At 54.1% G+C, this 20226-nt stretch overlaps 6 protein-coding genes across 6 annotated transcripts; 4 read left to right on the top strand and 2 right to left on the bottom strand.

Annotated features, from left to right (window-relative positions):
• Nucleotides 1-21: 21 nt before the first annotated feature.
• BO86DRAFT_80069 (seipin) lies at nucleotides 22-1654 on the top strand. Its single transcript, XM_025677693.1, has 4 exons — nucleotides 22-169; nucleotides 232-434; nucleotides 518-973; nucleotides 1040-1654. The coding sequence occupies exons 1-4, from the start codon at nucleotides 104-106 to the stop codon at nucleotides 1461-1463; spliced, it is 1149 nt and encodes a 382-aa protein (XP_025533076.1). The 5' UTR covers nucleotides 22-103; the 3' UTR covers nucleotides 1464-1654.
• Nucleotides 1655-1672: 18 nt separating this feature from the next.
• On the top strand, nucleotides 1673-4423 carry BO86DRAFT_352521 (putative acid phosphatase; the record flags this gene model as incomplete). The annotated part of the gene is made up of 4 exons (XM_025669488.1): nucleotides 1673-1768; nucleotides 1852-2762; nucleotides 2818-2877; nucleotides 2986-4423. The coding sequence occupies exons 1-4, from the start codon at nucleotides 1757-1759 to the stop codon at nucleotides 4421-4423; spliced, it is 2421 nt and encodes an 806-aa protein (XP_025533075.1). The 5' UTR covers nucleotides 1673-1756.
• Nucleotides 4424-4591: 168 nt separating this feature from the next.
• On the bottom strand, nucleotides 4592-8149 carry BO86DRAFT_444881 (uncharacterized protein). The gene is made up of 8 exons (XM_025676409.1): nucleotides 7964-8149; nucleotides 7878-7884; nucleotides 7558-7813; nucleotides 7417-7501; nucleotides 6652-7357; nucleotides 5742-6162; nucleotides 5320-5627; nucleotides 4592-5193 (listed from the first exon to the last, which is right to left on the bottom strand). The coding sequence occupies exons 1-8, from the start codon at nucleotides 7991-7993 to the stop codon at nucleotides 4748-4750; spliced, it is 2259 nt and encodes a 752-aa protein (XP_025533074.1). The 5' UTR covers nucleotides 7994-8149; the 3' UTR covers nucleotides 4592-4747.
• Nucleotides 8150-8439: 290 nt separating this feature from the next.
• BO86DRAFT_329081 (kinetochore-associated Ndc80 complex subunit NDC80) lies at nucleotides 8440-11274 on the top strand. Its single transcript, XM_025668663.1, has 2 exons — nucleotides 8440-8648; nucleotides 8730-11274. Exons 1-2 carry the CDS (start codon nucleotides 8604-8606, stop codon nucleotides 10917-10919), a joined length of 2235 nt encoding a protein of 744 aa, XP_025533073.1. The 5' UTR covers nucleotides 8440-8603; the 3' UTR covers nucleotides 10920-11274.
• A 692-nt stretch (nucleotides 11275-11966) lies between these two features.
• Nucleotides 11967-16346, top strand: BO86DRAFT_415115 (uncharacterized protein; the record flags this gene model as incomplete). Its single annotated transcript, XM_025674884.1, has 3 exons — nucleotides 11967-14678; nucleotides 15018-15106; nucleotides 16292-16346. The coding sequence occupies 3 exons, from the start codon at nucleotides 11967-11969 to the stop codon at nucleotides 16344-16346; spliced, it is 2856 nt and encodes a 951-aa protein (XP_025533072.1).
• Nucleotides 16347-16646: 300 nt separating this feature from the next.
• Nucleotides 16647-19517, bottom strand: BO86DRAFT_301510 (Zn(II)2Cys6 transcription factor; the record flags this gene model as incomplete). Its single annotated transcript, XM_025667495.1, has 4 exons — nucleotides 16647-18075; nucleotides 18137-18855; nucleotides 18915-19053; nucleotides 19111-19517. The coding sequence occupies 4 exons, from the start codon at nucleotides 19515-19517 to the stop codon at nucleotides 16647-16649; spliced, it is 2694 nt and encodes an 897-aa protein (XP_025533071.1).
• Between the last annotated feature and the right edge of the window lie 709 nt (nucleotides 19518-20226).

Below are 20226 nucleotides of genomic sequence, written 5' to 3'. Positions count from 1 at the left end.
TCCACCGCCCTGGTTGTCACCCGATTACGTCGCCGCCCTCTCCCCATGCTTTCCCCTCATCAATGCACCCCTTCCTCGGCTCAAACCTTTCGGATTCAAAGCTATGGATGCTAAGCATGTAGTAGACGAGGAGCCAGAGCATGGCACAGGCGCTGTCTCGCGGGTCATGGTGATAATGTCCCATCAACAACTACTGACGCAGGCGCATCAGCTAACGCGATGATTGTCTAGAGTTCGATGGCAGAGACAATGCGTCCCCTTTTGTCTAAGCAAGCGCAGAAAGCCTACTTGGGCACTCTGCTCTTTGCTCTGACAGCTATATGCATGGTTTTCATCTCCGCAATAGCGTATGCGATCTTCTATCACAACTTCATCCCGCAGGTCGGGCTAGAGCGCATTGTTCACATGCAGTTCGAGTGCGTCAAAGACCCAAGGTTCAAGTTGATCTTCGGCTGCCTTAGTGAGGCTACCGCTGGAAGGGTTATTCATGGCTGACTGTCTTCTTTCTTGCGCATAGTGATGGCCATCCCTGGGGAGTCGCGTCCTTGGGTTCGGATTTGGTATCTCTGCAGATGTATGATGTGCAGGTAGAACTTGAGCTACCGCGGACCCCCTCGAATGTTGCTGCTGGCAATTTCATGCTGGATCTGGCGCTCTATTCTCCGCCGTCAGCATCTGCAGAGACTGGGTTGAATACGTCGACTCCCCTGCTCTCCCAATCGCGCCGCTCTGCTATTCTCACTTACGCCTCCCCTCTGGTCGACACAGCGAACAAGCTGGTCTTGATGCCATTCTATGTGCTTGGATGGAATCGAGAAGCAGAGAAGTTGCGGGTCGCCATGCTTGAGAAGGTCCAATTCCCCCGTGGACAACGTAACGTTCCGTCCAGCTTGCGCCTTGAAATTCATAGTGCGGAAAAGATGCAAGTTTACAGAGCTAGGGTGATGTTCAAGGCGACATTCACTGGACTACGGTATGCTTCGTCCACTTATTTGCAGCAGCCAGGTCTATTTTTTTCCAAGACTAACCAGAGGTATAGGTGGATCATGTACAATTGGAAGCTCACGTCCTTTGTCATCTTTGGCTTCATGTTCTGGAGCGTTTCCATGGTGACTGCAGGAATGATGTGGGCTTTACTGGCCATCGTCTTCCACCACCCGAAGGAAGAAGGAAAAGATGTCGTCGTCAAAACAGAAAGCGGCAGCGAAGCAGTTGTCAAGTCTGAAGATACTGACGAACCATCGTCTCTATTTGATGTTCCTTCCGAGACTTCTCACATCAGGGGTACGTCGATCAAGAAAGAGGAAGATCTGGACGATGAGGGAAGCGATGCAATTGAAGATACGGACGAGGATCGTGGCGCAGAGTCCTCGGATGTTTCAGGGATTGGAACTGGACTCGAAAGTGCCCATGCACAAGGGATTCAGCGACGACGGAGTCACCTCATCAGGGCACACTCCTAGCGATGATCATATTCGCTCGTGTAATAATTAGTCGATACGCAGACATGTGGCTTAGATCAATATGGATGCGATGTACTGCAAAGCTGGATTGAATTGGTTCATGATGACCATGATCCATATGATTGTTAATTAGTTATCGATAACGAGACAAATCGGAGCGGCAGGTGGAGCCTGGTTTCGCAAGGAACGACGAAAAGGCGGGGAAATCTGCCGTGATCTCCTCTGCCTCTCTGCCCCTCTTCTTCACCTTTTTCCTACTCAACTCCCTTCGCTCCACCTTTGCTCTTGTTGCAATGCATATTCTAGTAAGCACATCAGTTATCCTGTCTATAGCACCTCATCGGACTTTGTCCATCTTACCCTAGGCTCACGGGGTTTTCTGCAATAGGTTGTCAACGACGACGGACCGCCGTCGAACCAGTCTTCACCGTATATCCATTCGCTCGTCGTCTCGCTACAATCGGCCGGACACACTGTATCGGTGGTATTACCGCACCAGCAGCGATCATGGATTGGTAAGGCACACCTGGTCGGGGCTGCGGTGAAGCCCACCTACTTCCGGCCTGGGACTTTGCACAAGGACGACGGAACAACTCACGAGTTGCCCCACGGGATGAACGAAGGCGACGACCAAGAATACGATGGCGATGAGTGGATCCTGGTCGACTCGACGCCGGCGAGCTGTGTGCAGATCGGCCTATACCACTACTTCGAGGACCGCGGTCCGATCGACCTGGTCGTTTCTGGGCCGAACTATGGCCGGAACTCGACCGCGCTCTTTGCCATGTCCAGCGGAACGATTGGTGGCGCCATGGAGGCCGCCGTCTGTGGGAAACGGGCTATCGCTCTGTCCTACGCCTTCAGCTCGCGCCAGCATGACCCCATCGTTATCGCCGAGGCTTCGCGGCATTCGGTCCGGTTGATCGAGTACCTTCATAAGAACTGGGCGGAGGGAGTAGATCTGTACAGTGTCAATGTACCTCTGGAGCCTGGTGTGAGCGAGGCCAAGGTTCTCTACACCCAGATGCTCGATAACCGCTGGTCGTCTGGCAGCTGCTTCAAGGCTGTTGAGGCTTCCGCATCGACGGACGGCCCGAGTGCGCATGAGCACAAGCTGCGGGAAGAAGGCGAGGGTGCCGGGACAGCTCTGCCCGCAGAAGGGAGCAAGCCTTCCATCAAGCGATCTCGCATCCAACATAAGCACTTCGAGTGGGCGCCCAATTTCACGGATGTCTACAGAAGCGTGGATGAGGGCGCTCCCGGAAATGACGGGTGGGTTGTGAAGGAGGGAATGACTAGGTTTGTGGCGTTTAGCCCCGTGCTCTTGTCAACTGTTGCTAACCCCCAACCGCAGTGTGACGCCGTTGAAGGCCAATTTCATGCACACGCCCGGCATCGAGGGGGAGATCAAGCTGTGAGTGATGTTTATTGCGCGGCAGACGAACGGCCGAATCTAGACGACCCGAACTGCATACCTGCACATATCATAGAGAAGAGCTTGCGCGCTTGTCAGATATTCGAGAGCTATTTTATGCCTTCCGCGCCTTTCTGTCGCTTTTTGCTTCCCTTCAATTCTATTTCGCAGTGCTTTTTTCATACCGCAGGACGGCCGGGATTCTGATAGATCATGTTCATGTAGACCGGATAATAATGAGCCTACATTATATACCCTCGTGGACAGCGACAACCCATACGTCCAGAGTCTCATGGAGCAGGCCTTGCAGCGTCGCCTCGGCGCCGGCCACAGTCGCACCATCTCCTCCCTGGCCGACCTCCCGTCTCCCTCCGCCCCCGTGTTCCAGTACCGCGAGTACGAACGCCTGGACTTCGAGCATGCCATGATGCATTCCTCGTCGTCCCTCGCGAACGCCTACATCATCCGCAAGGCGCTGATCCGCAAGCACTACCTCTCCAACACCGTCACGAACTGGGTGACCAAGCACCCGGACAGCGTGTTGGCCAAACACTTCAAGTTCGCCTGCGACTTCGAGCTCGACTACGCAGAATTCCTAGACGACGCCCTCCTGGAGGCCTACGAGCTCCGCGAGAGCCTCGAGCGCAACGAGACTCTGCCCGAGGCCGAGAAGGAATGGTGGATCCTCAAAGCCGGGATGAGCGACCGCGGCAACGGCATCCGGCTGTTCAACAGCGAAGACGGGCTCCGGGAGATCTTCGAAGAATGGGATCCTGATTCGGACGACGAGGAGGAGGAGGACGACGAAGACAACGAGGACTCGGAGCGTCCCGCCAAGCCCGAGGAGGATGACAACGACGACGACCACGGCGTGGTCACCTCGCAACTGCGCCACTTCATCGCGCAGCCGTACATCGACCCGCCGCTGCTGCTCCCCTCCGCCGCGAACCGCAAGTTCCACATCCGCACCTACGTCCTGGCCGTCGGCTCGCTGAAGGTCTACGTCTTCCGGGAGATGCTGGCCCTGTTCGCCGCGAAGCCCTACTGCGCCCCCGCCGACGAGGCCAGCGCCGACGAGGTCACGGACCTGGCCCGCCACCTGACCAACACCTGCTTCCAGGACGGCGGCAGCGCCAATGAGGGCAGCGTCCGCCGCTACTGGCAGCTGGACGCGGCCGTCCCGGGCCTCGCCCCGGACTGGAAGGAGCACCTCTTCGATCAGATCTGCGCCGTCACCGGCGAGGTCTTCGAGGCCGCCGCCCGCGGCATGATGGTGCACTTCCAGACCCTCCCCAACGCCTTCGAGCTGTTCGGCGTCGACTTCCTCGTCGATCACACCGGCAACGCCTGGCTGCTGGAGCTCAACGCCTACCCGGATTTCGCCCAGACCGGCGAGGACCTGAAGGATCTGGTCGTGGGCCGGCTGTTCGAGGAGACCGTTGATGTCGCCGTCAAGCCGTTCTTTGGGCGCGGGGAGAAGACGGCCGTCCAGGGGACGGAGTCGATGAGGCTGGTTGCTGATTTGGAGTTGGGGCGGAAGGATTAGCATTGAGGCAGTGTAGGTATCAAGGGGGGTGTGTGTATTTTGCTAGAGGCGTTTGGATGTATGGACGAGTTCGATTTAGACCAAAAGTTTGGGGGGATCCTTAGAAATGGAAGGAGTTTTGCTTATCTGGGCCAGTACATATATACTCTCGATAAGACAATCAGATGTATTAGGATAGTGTTCTGGATCGATTTTGATAGTCATATGTCCAGCTACGAATCTGTATGTAAGTCTCCGAACCGAGCAGTGAGCGTCACTACCATCCACAATGCCTTCGATTCCCATCACGCCACATAAGATAGGAGGAGGGAAAGCTGCAGGAAATCATCCAAACCGCTGCTTGGCCAACGTCTTCAGCCACCCGATCGTCTCCTCCTCCTTCGCGCGGTACTTCTGCAGCCGCTCCTCGCGCTCGGCCGCGCGCGCGCGCATGATCTCCTCGCGCCGGAGCTCCCGCTCGTTCTTCTTGCGCTGCTCCCGCTCCCGCGACTTCTTCATCGCCTCCAGCTCGTTCTCCCCGGACCCCAGCAGGTCCTCGTCCGGCACCGCCGCCGCCCCCGGCGACCCGCCGCGCCGCGCCTCCGCGAACGCCCGGTTCGCCTGCGCCGCCTCCTGCCGCTTCTCCATCCGCCGCTCGTGCGTCCCCGGCTCCGCCCGCGGCGCCACCTCCTCCTGCATGTGCCGTACTTCTGCGCGGTGGGCGCGCACCTCGCTTCGGTACTGGGATTGGGAGTCCTGGCGCGCCGCGAGGGCGTCTTCGCGCGCTTGTTCTGTTTTTTTTTTTAGGGTATGTGTTAGTCGCTCGCTTGTGTTTCTTGTCATGTCACAGTCACAAGGACTGTGAATTCGCAGAGCGGGAAAGGGGGATGCTGTGGCTCTGGGATATGCGGCGTTACCTTTTCTCAGTTCTAGGTCCTGGATCGTGGGGATCGTGGGCCCGGATAGGGATTTGTCGGGCTGGGGGAGCGTGGGGCCATAGTCGTCTTCTTCATTGTCATTGTTCTCGTTGTTGTCGTCGTCGTCGGTGTTGTGGCGGTCTCGTTCGGAATGACGCTCAATCTGTTGGTTGTGGGCGGTAACGGAGGAGGATTGCGGTCCGGCGGCAGGGGGATGAGAAGGAGGAGGGGGAGCGTCGTCGAGGTTTGACCGCGCCCGCTCCAGCATCGCGGGATCATACCATCCTTCTGCTAGTTCGCCGTGGTTCCTGGTATGTTAGTCTTAGGGGTTTATTGCTCCCATGTGTTTTCTGGGCAAGGTGTGTTTTGCGCAAAAGTATAAAACAGATGGAAGGGGCGGGACGAGAGGGAGCGCTAGGTACCATTTGCGGATGAAACTCTTCCAGCGGCCCTTGACTTCGTCCTCCGGGAGGTCCTCGAGGTAGAGCCCTTTCTGGATGTCGAGGTACATGGCGAAGAGCGGGGTGAAGGTGGTTAGGTCGTGTTTGGTGAGTTCGCGCGAGCCATAGGGGAGGACTCGGGGCTGGGGCGCGGCTTGCGCTGTGTCCGCGGTGCGGTGGGAGGAGGAGTGATGGCGGTGACGGTGGCGGCGGTGACGGTCTCGGTCTGCGTCTTGAGTGTGTCGGTCGCGGTGGGTGTCTGTATGGCGACGGTAGTCGCGGTCGTGGCGGTCATCGTGATGATGGCGATGATGGTGATGACGTCTGCTTCGGTGACGGTCTGTTCGGTCTGTTGTGTCCGGGGAGCGAGTGCGCGATCGGGTGCGGGAGCGAGGTCGAGAGACTGGATCAGCGCGACCGCGATGGTGATCTCGAGAAGACATTGTGTTGTGTCGTTTATGTTGTCTGTGAAGGGCGGGCGAGAGAAGCTGATCCAGATGGAAGTTAAGAGAGTTGGATGGCGGAGTTGACGATGCCAAGCTTTGGCGGCCGAGGCGGCGGCGTTGGTGGAGAGTGCGGAGGTACGGAGTACAGTACTGTGCATGCTCATTCATACAATACAGGATTTACAGTGAGGAGATAATTAAGGGGACTGTAGCGATCGATCAATTGCTTGCTCTGCGCTAATCAATTTTGGCATTTCCTCTTATGTAGCGTCTACTATACAAGTGCGAACCTTTTACTGCCAAACGTACAACCGCTGCATCATATTCATCTTCATGGCATCAATAGTAACCCTACCCAGGGAACTTGGAATAGGTGAGATGACAGAAAGCGTCGCATGAGTATGTGTAGGGTATTGTCTAGCTAGCTGGGGCGCTTTGCTGCTCACTGGCCGTGGTAGTGGCGGCGGAGTTGTCGGCGGCATTCGATGGCGCCGGGGAGGCAGTCTTGGATCGGTTGGCAGCCGCCATCTGCCAAGCAGGGATAGAGGCAGACCGACCGAACTGCGAAAGAGGGTTGTTGCCCAAGGATGCAGTACTGGCGCTCGGACTCGGCTGAGCCGATTGCGATGGCTGTTCCGTCAATCCCGCAGTCGATCCGTTTGTTGCGTTAGAGGCAGAGGCCGATTCATCTGCTGGCCGTGAAGCAGTCGGAAGAGGGATGCCGCCCACAGCCCGTCCAGCGATGGACGAGTTGGCACCGCTACCACCGCCACCAAGTCGATTTCCCAGAAGAACTTTCAAGCTCTTCAATTCAGTGCTCAGCTCCTTCAAACGATTCTCGTTGCCTTCGCGAGCACTCTCCATTGCCTTAGGAATGGCGTCTTTCAACGACTTGACTTCGTCGCTAATGCGGCGGGTCTCGTCGTCTCTCCGACGGGATGCGTTCTTCATATCGGAAACGAGAGTCTCTACCTCTCTGAGGGCAGCGTCGAGTCGCTCCGATCGCTCTTCTTCTGCAGACTTCAGAGCGGCTGTATCGGTGGAGAGTTGATCGATAAGCGTAAATGCACGGGAGAACTGCTCATCAATATCCTGCTTGTCCTGTTCCAACTGTGGTGGTGTGGGGGGTGCGATCAAGGGTGTGATATATCGCTTGATAGATGTCAGCTCCTTCCGCAGCACGGCTGTGGGTCAAATGAGGAAGAACTGACCTTCGTGATAGTGTACAGCCCGTAACCGACACCACCCACAACAGTAGCCATAATAAACCAATCCCGCCAGTCCCGCTTTGGAGGTCTGCCATGACGGCGAAATTAGCATTCCCAAAAATATCTTGGCGGACAGCCACTTACTCTGGCGGAGGCTGCCATTGACCATACGGTGGATAGCCATATCCCGGAGCAGGTGGCTGAGGTGGAGGGGGTCGGTAAACTGCTTGTTGGGAAGAAGGCTGATAGCTCGAAGATGATATTGCCGCGGCCGCCGCGGCCGGATCTTCACCTACTCGCGAAAGAGCGACATCGATCTCTTCTTTCGTTAGGTTCTTTGACTGCAGGAATGCGACTCGCTTTTCGATCGGCGAAGAGGCGACAGACGGGTCTTGGAGGACTATCCTCAAATTAGAGACCGCGACAGAATGGATCGCAATGGCAGCGCGCCGATGATTACCTACAGGTGATCTATGATGTCGAGGATAAGAGTTAGCTCCGATTGCGGCAACAGCACATGACAGATGAGGCATTGAGGCAATAAACCTACCGCAGATGAGATAAGCTCCTCGCGAACCATGATGACGGGTCCACCAAGGACTCTGTTTCGGCTGTGACGAAACGAGAGTCTATCCAGCGACAAGGTACGCAGTGAGTAAGAATTGGAAGGAACAAGGGGACGGAAAGTGAAGTGGAAGATTAGTAGGAGGTGGAGGAGGAGAAGGGGAGGGAATTGGACCTCGGAAGTTGGGGAGGGGAGGCTAGGACGGGACTGGGTTACTTACTGTAATAAGCACTGGGCAACTAATCACAGCCGGTACCGCGGCGGATTCGGCGTATCCCCAGAGGGGCCCGTGATCGTGGAGGATCATGGTTGATAAGAGTGGCTCAGTCCGGATCCGGTTAGTGCACCTCTTCAGCTCTGCTGTTGTTCCCAGCCAGCTCACCGCCTGCTATTTTCAAGCAAAGTGGCATGTCTTGTTTACATCCATGATCTGCCCGCTCGGTTGCTGCTGCCCCGTCCAAAATCTCCCTCCATTTCTACGGTTTAAGTTGGTGTTTCAGCTTCGTGCTGCACAATCCCTTCAGCTCCTGGCCCTCACTTCTATTGGAATACCTCAGTTGGTACTTTGGGCCGATTTTGTGATTGCCCCAAATTCGACAGCTGCCGTCGCGGCTGCCTCCTCATCATGTCGCAAGATACCGGACTGTTCAGCATCAGGCGCCCTCGCGAGGTATGCGCCCCAACTTATCGCACCCCCTACATGGATGCAAGAAAATCCCAGACTCGAAGTAATGCTGACTGCTACATCTAGTCGATGGCGCTTGGAAGCGTTCAGAACTACTCCGCTCTTCCCCAACCCTCATCCGCCCTCAAACGTACCAGCTCCGTTGGATACCAGAACCCTCCCTTCACTTCCCAGCACACCCGCTCCATGTCGATTATGAACTCTGCCAGTCGCCCACAACAGCCGAATTTCCAGCGATCTTCATCGGGTGGGGGTCTTGGTGCAGACGCCGGTCTCTCGTCAGTCCGGCGCTCGGTGTCGAGCAATATCTTCCATGGGCCCAGCGTGGGACGCCCCAGCCTCGCTCCTGGAGCTATGGCATCCAATACAGCGGCTGCGCAGGCGTTACAGCGACGGAGTAGTGTGTTCTCACGCCCGTCCATGGGTGGCGCCATGGCACATCAGTCGTTCTTCACCCAGGTCCCCACAGTAGCTGGTGTCCCAAGAGACCCGAGACCTCTCAGAGACAGGTCTTTCCAGGCGCGGATCGGCCAAGAGCTGTTGGAGTATCTGACACATAACAACTTTGAACTTGAGATGAAGCACTCACTGGGTCAGAACACGTTACGGTCACCGACCCAAAAAGACTTCAACTACATCTTCCAGTGGCTATATCATCGCATCGACCCGGGCCACAAATTTCAGAAGAGCATGGATGCGGAAGTGCCGCCGATATTGAAGCAGCTGCGTTACCCCTACGAGAAAGGCATCACAAAGTCGCAAATCGCAGCAGTTGGCGGCCAAAACTGGCCCACTTTCCTCGGCATGCTACATTGGCTCATGCAACTAGCGCAGATGATGGATCGGTTTCTTCTTGGGGAATATGACGAAGCCTGCGCAGAAATGGGCGTAGACGTCTCGGGCGACCGTATCATCTTCCGGTTCCTTACCAGTGCCTACCATGATTGGCTTCAGGGTGGGGAGGAGGAAGATGACGAAACGGCAGAGAAGAGGCTTGTTCCACATGTTGAGATGATGGCACAGGAGTTTGAGAAGGGCAACGAGAAGTATGTGCAAGAGATGCAGGTCCTCGAGGCTGAGAATCGGGCCCTACGCGATCAGATCGAAGAGTTAGAGAAGAATGCCCCGGACATGGCCAAGCTGGACAAACACTTCCGCATCTTGGAGGACGACAAAAGGAAATTCGAAGATTACAACCAGAATGTGCAGGGCAAGATTGAGAAGTACGAGAATCGCATCAAATTCTTGGAGGACGAACTCAAAAAGACCGAAGCGGACCTGCAAGCGGCGGAGGATGAACGGTCCGGGCTCCAGGCCAGTGTCGACCAGCAGGGCCTAACTATTCAAGACATCGATCGTATGAACACCGAGCGCGAGCGGCTGCAGAAAAACCTTGAAGACACTGTCAACCGGTTGGAAGAAACGCATGCCCGGGTCATGGCCAAGGAGGCGGAAGCAAGCAAGAAGCTAGAGGACTTGGAGGAGGTGGTCAAAGCCTACAACACCCTCGGCTACCAAAACAGTTTGATCCCATCGTCTGCCGTGAACGCCAAGGGGGATGAATACGAGCTAAGTCTGAATGTCAACGAGAGCAATTTCTCGTCATCTCAAATTGGTGGTCTCCCGAACAGAATCTCTCCGGAAGGAGACCGACTGCTTGCGGAGCCTTTCACTGGATACCACCCGGCTCACTTGTTGAACCTGGACCTACGTGGTGCCGTTCGTAGTAATCTCCAGACTCTCCGCAAGGACATCAACGAGCGCCGGAAACGCGCAATTGACGATGACATGGAGCGTCGCAATCTGCTGGACAACATCAAGGAGGCGATGGACGAGAAAAGAAGCGAAGTCGAAGCCTTGGAACACAAGCGGCGCGCCGCCGAAGAGGAGTTTGAAAGGCTCAAGGAGATTACCACTACTCAGAAGCTGGCGTCGGATGCCCAAATTGAGAAGATGGAGAAAGAGCTGGCCAAGATGCGCGCTACGCTCAGCGAAAGCGTTCAACTGATGGAGCAGCGTGAGATGAATACCAACATTGAATACGAGCAGTTGACGCTCCGTGCGAACTCTCTACGGGAAGAACTACACACAAATGTGGAAAGTATGCTGAATGATGTTATTCGCTTCAAGGTCCATGTTCAGAAAGGACTGGAAGATTACGAAAGCTTTGTCGTTGATGAAGTCGAGCAAGAGCTGGGAGGTGATATGCAGTTTGCTGAAGAAGAGGATATTGAGATGGTTACCGAAGAGCTATGAACCCGGCTGAGCCAGAGTGATGGCTCACATTCATGAGAGAATACACTGTTCGATCCACAGGGTTCATTATTCGGCTGGGCTTGGTTTGTTTGGGGTTTGATTCTCAGGCGCTATTGGTAGGTTCTGTTGTAGTATGGGCCACGTTCTGTTCATGTCGGTTCATACTAGGTCTGGTCTTTCTACCTTTTTGTTTTCATTGATACCTTTGGCCACTGGTCGCTATTCGGGTCGAGTCATTGATCTACCTATCTACCTTCATACCTTCAGGGTTTGCATATACATGAATTCCCTTTGATTAATATGTTACATAAGGCACTGTTGTATTTTGATAGCATTGTCTGAGACTTGAAATGCCAAATTCCATCATCACCTGTGCAGTCTATCTATCAGGTCCAAGGCTATTAAATTATGTGAGGTATACTTATGTCGTACGTAGTATTCTAGATGATATTGCATTGTTACTGAGTACTGAGTAAATGGCGCATCACTGATTGGCGACGAGATAAGCCCCTGTGGCTGAGTCAGCATATAGCTATCAGTGCTGCTTTTGCCTTCCATCTGTAAAAAGTTCCTCCCGCCAGGAACTGAACTTTTCCCAGCGCCAATAACTTTCAAAGAATCTTTTCTCGTTGTCAATCCCGTCTCTTTATCGTCTTACCAAGAACCATTTTCTACATAATATATTCTGCTCTGGTTTTATGGTATACATTTGACCTGGTCCCTGTGACTAGACATGCGTCACAGAATACTCTTTCAACGGTCACTTCGAGTTTTGGACTTCCTCCGCCCGTAAGCCACCTCCGCTAGTACCACTATCGTGTCATGAAAAGGTGCTTGTCCTCAGCTCGTCCGCTGCGCCCGCATCATGGGCCTTCTCGAATCTCCTCTCCTCCTTCGATCGGTCATTTCTGCGAAACCCATGCCTCTTCCCCTCCCAGCTCGCGCTGGGCTTCCTCCGCGGCGCGGCGACGTGGGATCTACCAACGCTTCGCCGCAGACAGCACAGCCTTCACTTATGAATTCATCAGTGCCCAGGGGATGAGGAAGATGCCGCAACCCAGAGTAGGTGAAAAGGAACACGACCCCAGTGAACGCTGGCTCGGACTGCTGGAGGAGCGTTTGCCACCACTGTTGCGCAGGGGCTACAATGGGGAGGAGGCGGAGAAGAGTTCGGAACATTCCTCCACCGATTCGTCGTCTATGGCCCAGGAATCTTTCGCAGAAGCTGTCGACATAACCAACACGCTATATCGAGCCCGAAAGCATCGAAACTTGGACCTGCTGACTTATCTTGGCTTTCGGTTGAACAACTGGGCTGCTGTGGATTTCGTTTTAGGTCGTCTGCTGGACGCCTCCGAAGCCGCCACTGACTTCTCGCGGCGCTCGCGGCCACCAACTGGTGTGCATTGGGCCCTGGACCCGAACTCAACGCTTGATGAGCTTTCCCGTCGACCTGTGGATTCTGCGCCTTCTGCTGCACCGGCTCTGGGCCACGGCGCCTCAAATGACCGGAAATTGATTGCGCTGAAGCACGGTACCGCCAGGCCCTTTGCTGCCGAGTTAAATGAGCGCTTTCTGGCGCAGATATGGCAATCGCTGGGTGCCCTTGTACTAGACGCCGCGGATGCATCCCCCAACGAAGCCAAGTTGGCTATGTCGGTTGTTCACCGCACTCTTGCCCGTCTACATACCTCTGGCGCTATATCCGACAAGGTTTATGATTGGACTCCGCCCCTTCGATTTCAGAGCTCATTTCGGCCTCCAGGGATGTCCTTGCTCAAGTCCTCAATCATGCAAGCTCTGACTGATGCTGCATGGATGGAGTACGAGGCAGACATGGCTGACAAGGCTGCTGCAGTAGGCCAAGAATCACCCTTCATTCCGGTCAACCCGGTCATCCGTGAACTAGGACCATCAATTTGGATGGAGTTGATTCTCTGGTGCTGTGTCGAGCAAGGCTTCACTGAAGAGGGGGTGTGGCTCATAGAACGAATGAAGAGACATTCGGGCGACATCCGCTGGACGGCCAAGAACTGGAACAAGCTGCATATGATCGACGAGTCCGCACGCGTTTGGAAGACTGATATCGACCTGGAAGGCAAATGGCGTGAGCCACAGGACCCTGGAGTGCTCTACAGGCAACTTCAGGAGAATTACATCAAGAAAAGGCTTGACCTAACTCCCTTCGTCGGGATGGGTGAGCGAACGATTAGTGAGGAAGTTGTTTGTGCATTGTTCGACAGTCTCCCAAACCTGGCATATTCAGGGACCGGTTTCCGAGGCATGTCACCCAGCCGCATGGCGTCTTGCGTTTTCTCATTAAGGTTCATTATCTCTGCACCGAGGGTCAAGCGTTTGTTCGTGACAACCCAGAGATTTAATTCTTTCCTCATGCGGGTGCTATCAGCTGGAGGGATCAACGCTCAAAAGGACCCTACTTGTGTTGTTGAACTTCTCAAGACCTCACCGACTGTAGTGCCGCCTTGGGTCCCGCCTTACGTGCAAGTCACGGATATAGGGCATCTCGAGAGCTTGCATCAGTGGGATTTCTACAATCAAACTCTGGCGCCAGTTGGCCTGCTCGAATACACCCTTAGGTATTCTTCGTCCTTGCGACGGTCTGGGGAGGCCTTACGAACATTTGCATGGCTGCAGGAAATAGAAGACGAAAGCAGACAACAGCGGACAGACGAATCCTTTAACCTGGAAGCCGTAGGCGCTGGGGACTCGCTCGACTCTTCTTTGTCACCCATGCCGCATCTGTCGAGTGTGACGCTGGCCGAACTGCTCGACTTGCTCACTGCGTCACGGGCTTACGAGTCCGCTGAATGGCTATTCTCTGCTACAGACGTCGAAAGGCCTGCTATCTCAGAGGACGTGTACGGTGACCAGAACATAGCACCATCAATCCTTCGCTTTGCCGCCGCCACGAAAAACCAAGCCCTCGCTAAATCCGTTATTGCATCTCTTCAGCAGCCTCTCTCCACTAACACCTTGCGTGCCCTTCTTAACTACCGCATAGTTCAAGGCGAATGGGATTCAGTGGTAACAGTGTTCGCGTACCTTCGCCGCCACCGCCATAAGTCCTGGGGTCACAGCAACGTTGCCACCTTGGCAGCAGAGATCATCCGTCTGGAACACGCGATCCAAGAGTTAGGGGAAGATCCGGAACGCCTCGGTACAGACTATGAGCGGAAGCGCGCCAGCCTCGTCAGTTCTTTTGACACAGCGAAAGCAATCCTCGGCCGTTTATTTACCGGAGAGTTCAACGAACGCCAGGGCCCGATCCTATCGGGCAGCGCTGTCCCCGTCCAGAGCCGGGACTTCCAACAACGTGTCCTCGCGAGTTTTTGCCGCATTTTCCTCGATTTCGTGGATTCCCCTGCCCTTCGTGATGTCGCCGCTTCCAGCACGCATCACCAAAAATTCAAGGTCACTTCGCGCACTTTGATCCCCTACATTCCCTCGACTGCGTTCCACCAGATCCTCGAGGCCGTCGTTGACACGCAAGGCAGCGCCGCGGGCATGAACCTCTACTTCAAGACCTGCTTGGATATCCTCTCACCGGAAACGGTCAGGATGCGGGAGGGCGGCATCCCGCGCATGTACCTGCACTCCGAACGCGTCCTCGAGCGAGCCGACCCCCACTTCGATCCGGTGTACTTCCGGGGCAAGCAGGAGAAGTGTGTGATTCCGAACCTGAATACCATTCGGATCATCCTACGGGCAGCGATGAAGGAATACAACGCCAACAACACGGTGCATGAGGACACAAGTCACGATGACGACCACGACACGGCTGAATCGTTCTTTGATCAGGATGCACGATTAGAAGACTACTTCGAGGGCAATTACTGGGCAGATAAAATCAAGGCCCGAAAGGCGGCGGCAGCGGCCCGGTCTGCCGACGGCGCCCTGCATCCTCCGCGCGACCCAGGTCAGCCAACAACGCCGCCCCAGTTCGAGCCACGGTCCACAACATTACAGCCAGGCTCCGAGTCCGAGCCGAGAGAAGCGCCCGCATCGATGAGAGCGCACGTCCTCGCCGATCTCCCCGACCATCCCCGCGAGCGGCCCCAGAAGCTGTTGAGCCGGGAGAACCCGTCCTGGCCCGTCCTGGACTTCTGCATCCGGCGCTACTTCCGCTTCGGCCTCTCCTACAGCGAGGTCAACCGCGAAACCGGCGGGTATCTGTCCCTGCAGCGGCGCGAGTACTGGGGCGAGAGCGTGCCGGGGCCCGAGCTCTCCGTGCGCACCCTCCCGGACCGGACCACCCTGGTCGGGCCCGAGTGGATGCTCCGGAGGCCGCATGCGGTTGGGGACGGGCGGAAAAAGATCATTAAGTGATCTTCCTTTTTCTTTTCCAGGATTCCACGGTCCGCGGCGATGTGGCTTTTGTATAGATAGACGTTCCGGTTTCTTCTCCCCCTTACTTCTGTGTGTGGGTGTTGCGTGTGCGCGGATGAAGGGCCCAGGTTTCTTTCTGACCTCGAGGGATCGAACTCAATGTGTGTGTGTGTTTTATACTAGATGTGTATAGCCTGACCTGTACAGTTGCCAGGACCTCTTCTCCCTAAATGTTAGATTTTTTTATATACCACTCTGTCTATTGATTGACCTTTTCCAATTAATGCCCTAGTATCATATTAGCCTTGTCGGTCCCCCCTTTCCGAACAACCGCCTATAATAGACCTGGGTTCTCATCAACCTTACTGTAAGTATTCATAATGATTTTCAACCACTCATAATCATGACTATACTCAAACTGTTCAAGATTGGAATATAAGTAGGTGTAAAAGTGGTTGTGTATCGATCAGTATGTTGATTTAGTATGAAGTATTGACCAGGTTAAGAGATGTGTCATCCTTACTGTAAGGTTAATAGACCTTGAGAACAGAGGTCATAGAACTGTTGACATTGTTAACGATATGGTGTTAAGTGGTTGATAACTGCTCGCCATCAGTTGCAACTGGATTCCACCCAGTCTTCAGCTAGTATTATACTAACTGCAACTTCAGCCCCCTCTCCACTAGATATGAACTGCCAGCACCGAACCCACCCGTCTATGGCAAATAGAAAGTAGAAGAGGTAGAGAAAACTCGAATATGGTATTCCTGATCTCCGCAACGAGATCTGTACAAGAGAAGAAGAGGCTGTTATAAACCGAGAGGGAAAAATAAAAAAACATATAAATCAACCATCCCACCCCATTCATTGATTCATCCATCCGTTAGATTCATGACAAATTTCCACCAGCGCCAGTAAAGTCAGGCCTCGTCGCTCAGGCCAGACTTCATTTCCCGTCTCGCCTGCCTAGTACTCCACGTAGCAAATTTACCGCAGTACACAAAGCCCAGACGTTGCTCGCATAGAAAACCAAATACAAAGAAGAAGCAGGAGAAGAAGTCAGAACATCGTTGCGAATGAGAATATAAGGCGCGGAGCAAGCGAAATAGAGACAGATGTCAGAGCGCATTCGACGCTCAATATATATGAGACAACGTTGCGAAGAGGAGAATCAAGCCCGCGCACAAACTCAGGAACGCTGTATTGGGTCTTCAAAGCTTCAAGACCATGGTCAACAATAGTCAAAGAGAAATTTAGGTAGGGGCCAACCAAATTGTGCGATATCATGGTGCATCGTGGCAATAAGAATTGGTTACTGGGAGTAGAAAATAGTACTGTCAGACCGACTTTCCAAGAAGACAGAAAGTCGAATTGTACTTATCACCCCCATGGTTGATCCTCATCCCCGAAGGATGGGAAGAAAGAGCGAATGAATTCGCCGCTTATCGGGTCATACGGGAAATATGCATCGCCGCCGGGACTGGGGTCGGAAGGCATGAAACTCATTGACATGCCCGAGTGCTGTTGTTGATGTTGGTATGGCTGCTGCTGCTGTTGATCCTGAGGGTTCATGGTAAGTGACAATCCAGAATCATGGTGCAAATTGGACACTTGCGACGCAACAAGAGATTGGTTCATGTCAGCAGATGTGTAGAAAACGGGACCTGAGTTAGCGGTCTGTCCGGCTTGATGTTGGCCAGGTTGAGTCACATCGTGCGGCCGAGGGTCGTATCCGAAGACGGGCATATCGCTGATATCGTAGTCCATTCCATAGGAAATTTGCCGGAGACTACCAAAACACAATTCCCAGGCACGTCGAGATGCCAAGCTATTTTGTGCCATCGCAAAGAGCCAGCGGATGGCCTTCTTTGTGGATTCTAGAAAGGCCATCTCATCCTCTGGCTTGTGAATACAACCAAAGGATAACTCCAACAGTAAGACCGAGGTCGCTTGCATCAAGTAGTGCAGAATACACCACCAGGGGCATACTTGGTAAAGACGGGCTGCGTCTGGCACATCCGGCATCAAGTCGAGCATACGTCGAGAAGAATCCAAAGTTATAACCGCCATCTCGTGGCTGAAGGTTGGCTTCTTGCTAGCAGCCGTTTGCCTTGCGTCACGACGACAGAGGCATGGCCGTCCCAGAGTGATCCGCGCGCTATAGTAGTGGAAAGCGAGGAATAGCTTGACACGGATAACATCCGTGCTCTGATCTTCTCGTCGCGAGAAGTCGTACGCTTCATGGAGATTTTGGTACCAAAGGTCAATCCGAGACCGAAGTTCACCAATCCGGTTCTCAATGTGACTCCACGGGATGGAAATACAATCAAGTGAGTACACCCGATTGACAATTTCCTGTGCAATGACCGCGAGGTCGACATAATAGAGAAAGCCTAGGGCGCTGCTCGGGGGCAGATTTCGCAGCCACGAGGTATCGCGCGGTTGATCTGACGCTTCGGCTTCTCTGCCACCCCGGGGGTTAGATGGCATCTGCCGAACGGATGTAGAAGCAAGGGCGGATTCGATGTAGTCTTGACGGATATCTGGGTTGTTAAGGAGCCTGGTCGCAGCCGGCTCCGAGAGCTGTTCCTCCTCGAACGGAAGTGGCAATGGCGTCGTGCAGATGCCATCGGTGATGCATGAAGCCCGCCCGGTCATGATACCCAACATGTGCTCAAATGTATACAAACACCACCAGACACGGTAGCGTGCTTCTTTAGAAATCTTAGCCGTGTTTTCGCTGGTATTCTTCATATTGAGCCCTAGTGTGATAGCAGACCGTACAGCCAGAGCTGCGATTCTCCACGCCCTAGTTGGTTGCGTGTTAGATGGGACGGCATACATGAGGGAGTGGACTATAACTGCCTTACCTGTTAATTTGGTCCGTAGAGAGTAGATAATATGCGATTAAGCCTTCCACCTGAACCTGCTGAAGATCAGGATGACTGAATAGCACATCTCCGTTCATGCTAAGAATCCGAGCTCGAGTGAGATAGACCAGATGATCGTTGTCGTCCCCGCGCCAGGGCGCCTGCGTCAAATGGGCATGCTTGGCGGAGATGGCGAAAATCATATTGAGGATGGCTAGCCACTTGTCACCGGGCCGAGCGGCGCTATCAAAGAAGGTCTTGTACTGTGCGGAAAAGAGGGTGCGGTTGACAATTGGAAAGAACGGGTGCACGGTCTCCAGGTAATCCTGAAAGAGCTGATCGGCCACCTTCCGTGGCGGCATCCAGTACACATGCACGGGCCCAGGAACAGAAATGTCCATGTCGTCTAGGTGGTAGTTGACCGAATGAATCGCGAAATCGCTTTCCTGGTCCGCGTCGTAGAAGCCTGGCAGTCGGCGGGAACGTTGTTCGGCCTCCTTGCGCACTCGCTGCATCCAGATGACCTCCGAGTTCTTGCCCATATAACCCGTCGCTCGGGAACTCGGGGTTCGGTTTACATCTTCCTCGACACGATCTATTGCATCCAGCGATCCGATTGATGAGGTTGAAGATACGTCATCGTCTGCAAATTCGTCCTGCGGCGTTACGGAACTCGACTGTGCTTCGGTGGACGTCGCGGTGCTTTCACTACCCGAATGCTGATCAGGGTTAACCCAACGTCGCAGGTTGTTTCAAGGGACATGAAGAAGCACAGAACACTACGGGCTATGGAGGGAACACTCACCTTCTCTAAAACAAGTTTTATTCGCTCGGCAGCGCGACCGTCCACGACGGAACTTAGGTCCCGCAGGAGGTTTTCATAATCGGAGGTCTTGGTAGAAAGCTTATTCAACTGCCTAAATGCTTTAAGTCAATGACCAGCGCAAGGGAAGCGTGCGATAAGATCGACAAACGTCTTGGTCCGTTCACGCCAGGAGATCGGATATCGGCAGCTAACCCGCAGCTCCTTGCACTGCCTACACACGGGCGTATCCCCACTACACTTGGTTTTGCGATGCCGACAAGATTCGCAGGCCAAAGGTACGCGACGAGCATAGCGTGGGGCAGCCCCGGACCGCTGTCGGGGGATGGCAACCTTTTTGCTGGCGTTGGTGGTGGGGAGCAGTGGTTTTCTATCGGAGTTCGTGCCTCCGCTATTGGTGGTGAGGGTCGGCCGCTGTGAAGGTTGTGATGACGATGTACTAGTCAGTCCTGGCGCGTTGGACGACGAGACTGACGGCTCTTCCGGATGGGGACGAAGAGGCATTCGACCTTGCGGATGGCCTTCATCCCCGTCCGGTAGATTAGATTGTGCTTCCATGGTGTTGTCTTATCAGAGTAATGAGTGGCAACGGAGGGCGGACGGCGGACGGCGGACGGCGGGGGTTCGCTTCGATGATGGTGGTCACTTGCTTTCGCTGGTTTTGAGTTATCCGGTAAGTGGTTGACGATTGAGATATTGCAAACTGTATATTAAATTCTTTCGAGCCTAGAGCATGCACAGCCAAAACAGGAACATGATGGCCGTCCGGCGGAAGGTTCCAAAGATGAGATGAGGCGATTAGAAGCGCGAAGGGTTTGCAGCCACAGCCAGCTGCAGCGCTTAGCAGTAGGGTCCGAATCGGAAGTGGTAAGAGAGCGAAGAAGAGGGGAGGGGAGTGATGAAAGAGAGAAAAGAAGACAAGCGGTGATAATGTGTGGGAGAGATGAGGGAAGAGACTAAGGTACTACTCATACAGTGATGGGGAGGGGGAGAAGGAGAGAGAGTAAGTTAGTGGATGCGGGCACTTTCCTGGCAACAATGCAGGCTGCATGACAGGCGGGCGGGCGGTGACAGTCACGACTGTTAATACTGTTAATACTGAGTAGGTTTAGTACCTCGACGTGGTCCAAGCTCAAGACTCGATCGCAATCGCCCCGCCATGAAGTCATGATCATGGATCTTTCCTCCTTGTTCTGGTTCACGCGTTCCTGACTTTCTACGGTCTTCTGCGAGTGCATCTACCTTTTTTTTTTTTTTTTTTTTTTTT

The sequence above is a fragment of the Aspergillus japonicus genome (genome assembly GCF_003184785.1).
Source record: "Aspergillus japonicus CBS 114.51 unplaced genomic scaffold BO86scaffold_2, whole genome shotgun sequence".
NCBI classification, from domain to species: domain Eukaryota; kingdom Fungi; phylum Ascomycota; class Eurotiomycetes; order Eurotiales; family Aspergillaceae; genus Aspergillus; species Aspergillus japonicus.
Note: the sequence above shows the minus strand (reverse complement) of the source record. Positions and strands in the feature narration are given on the sequence as shown.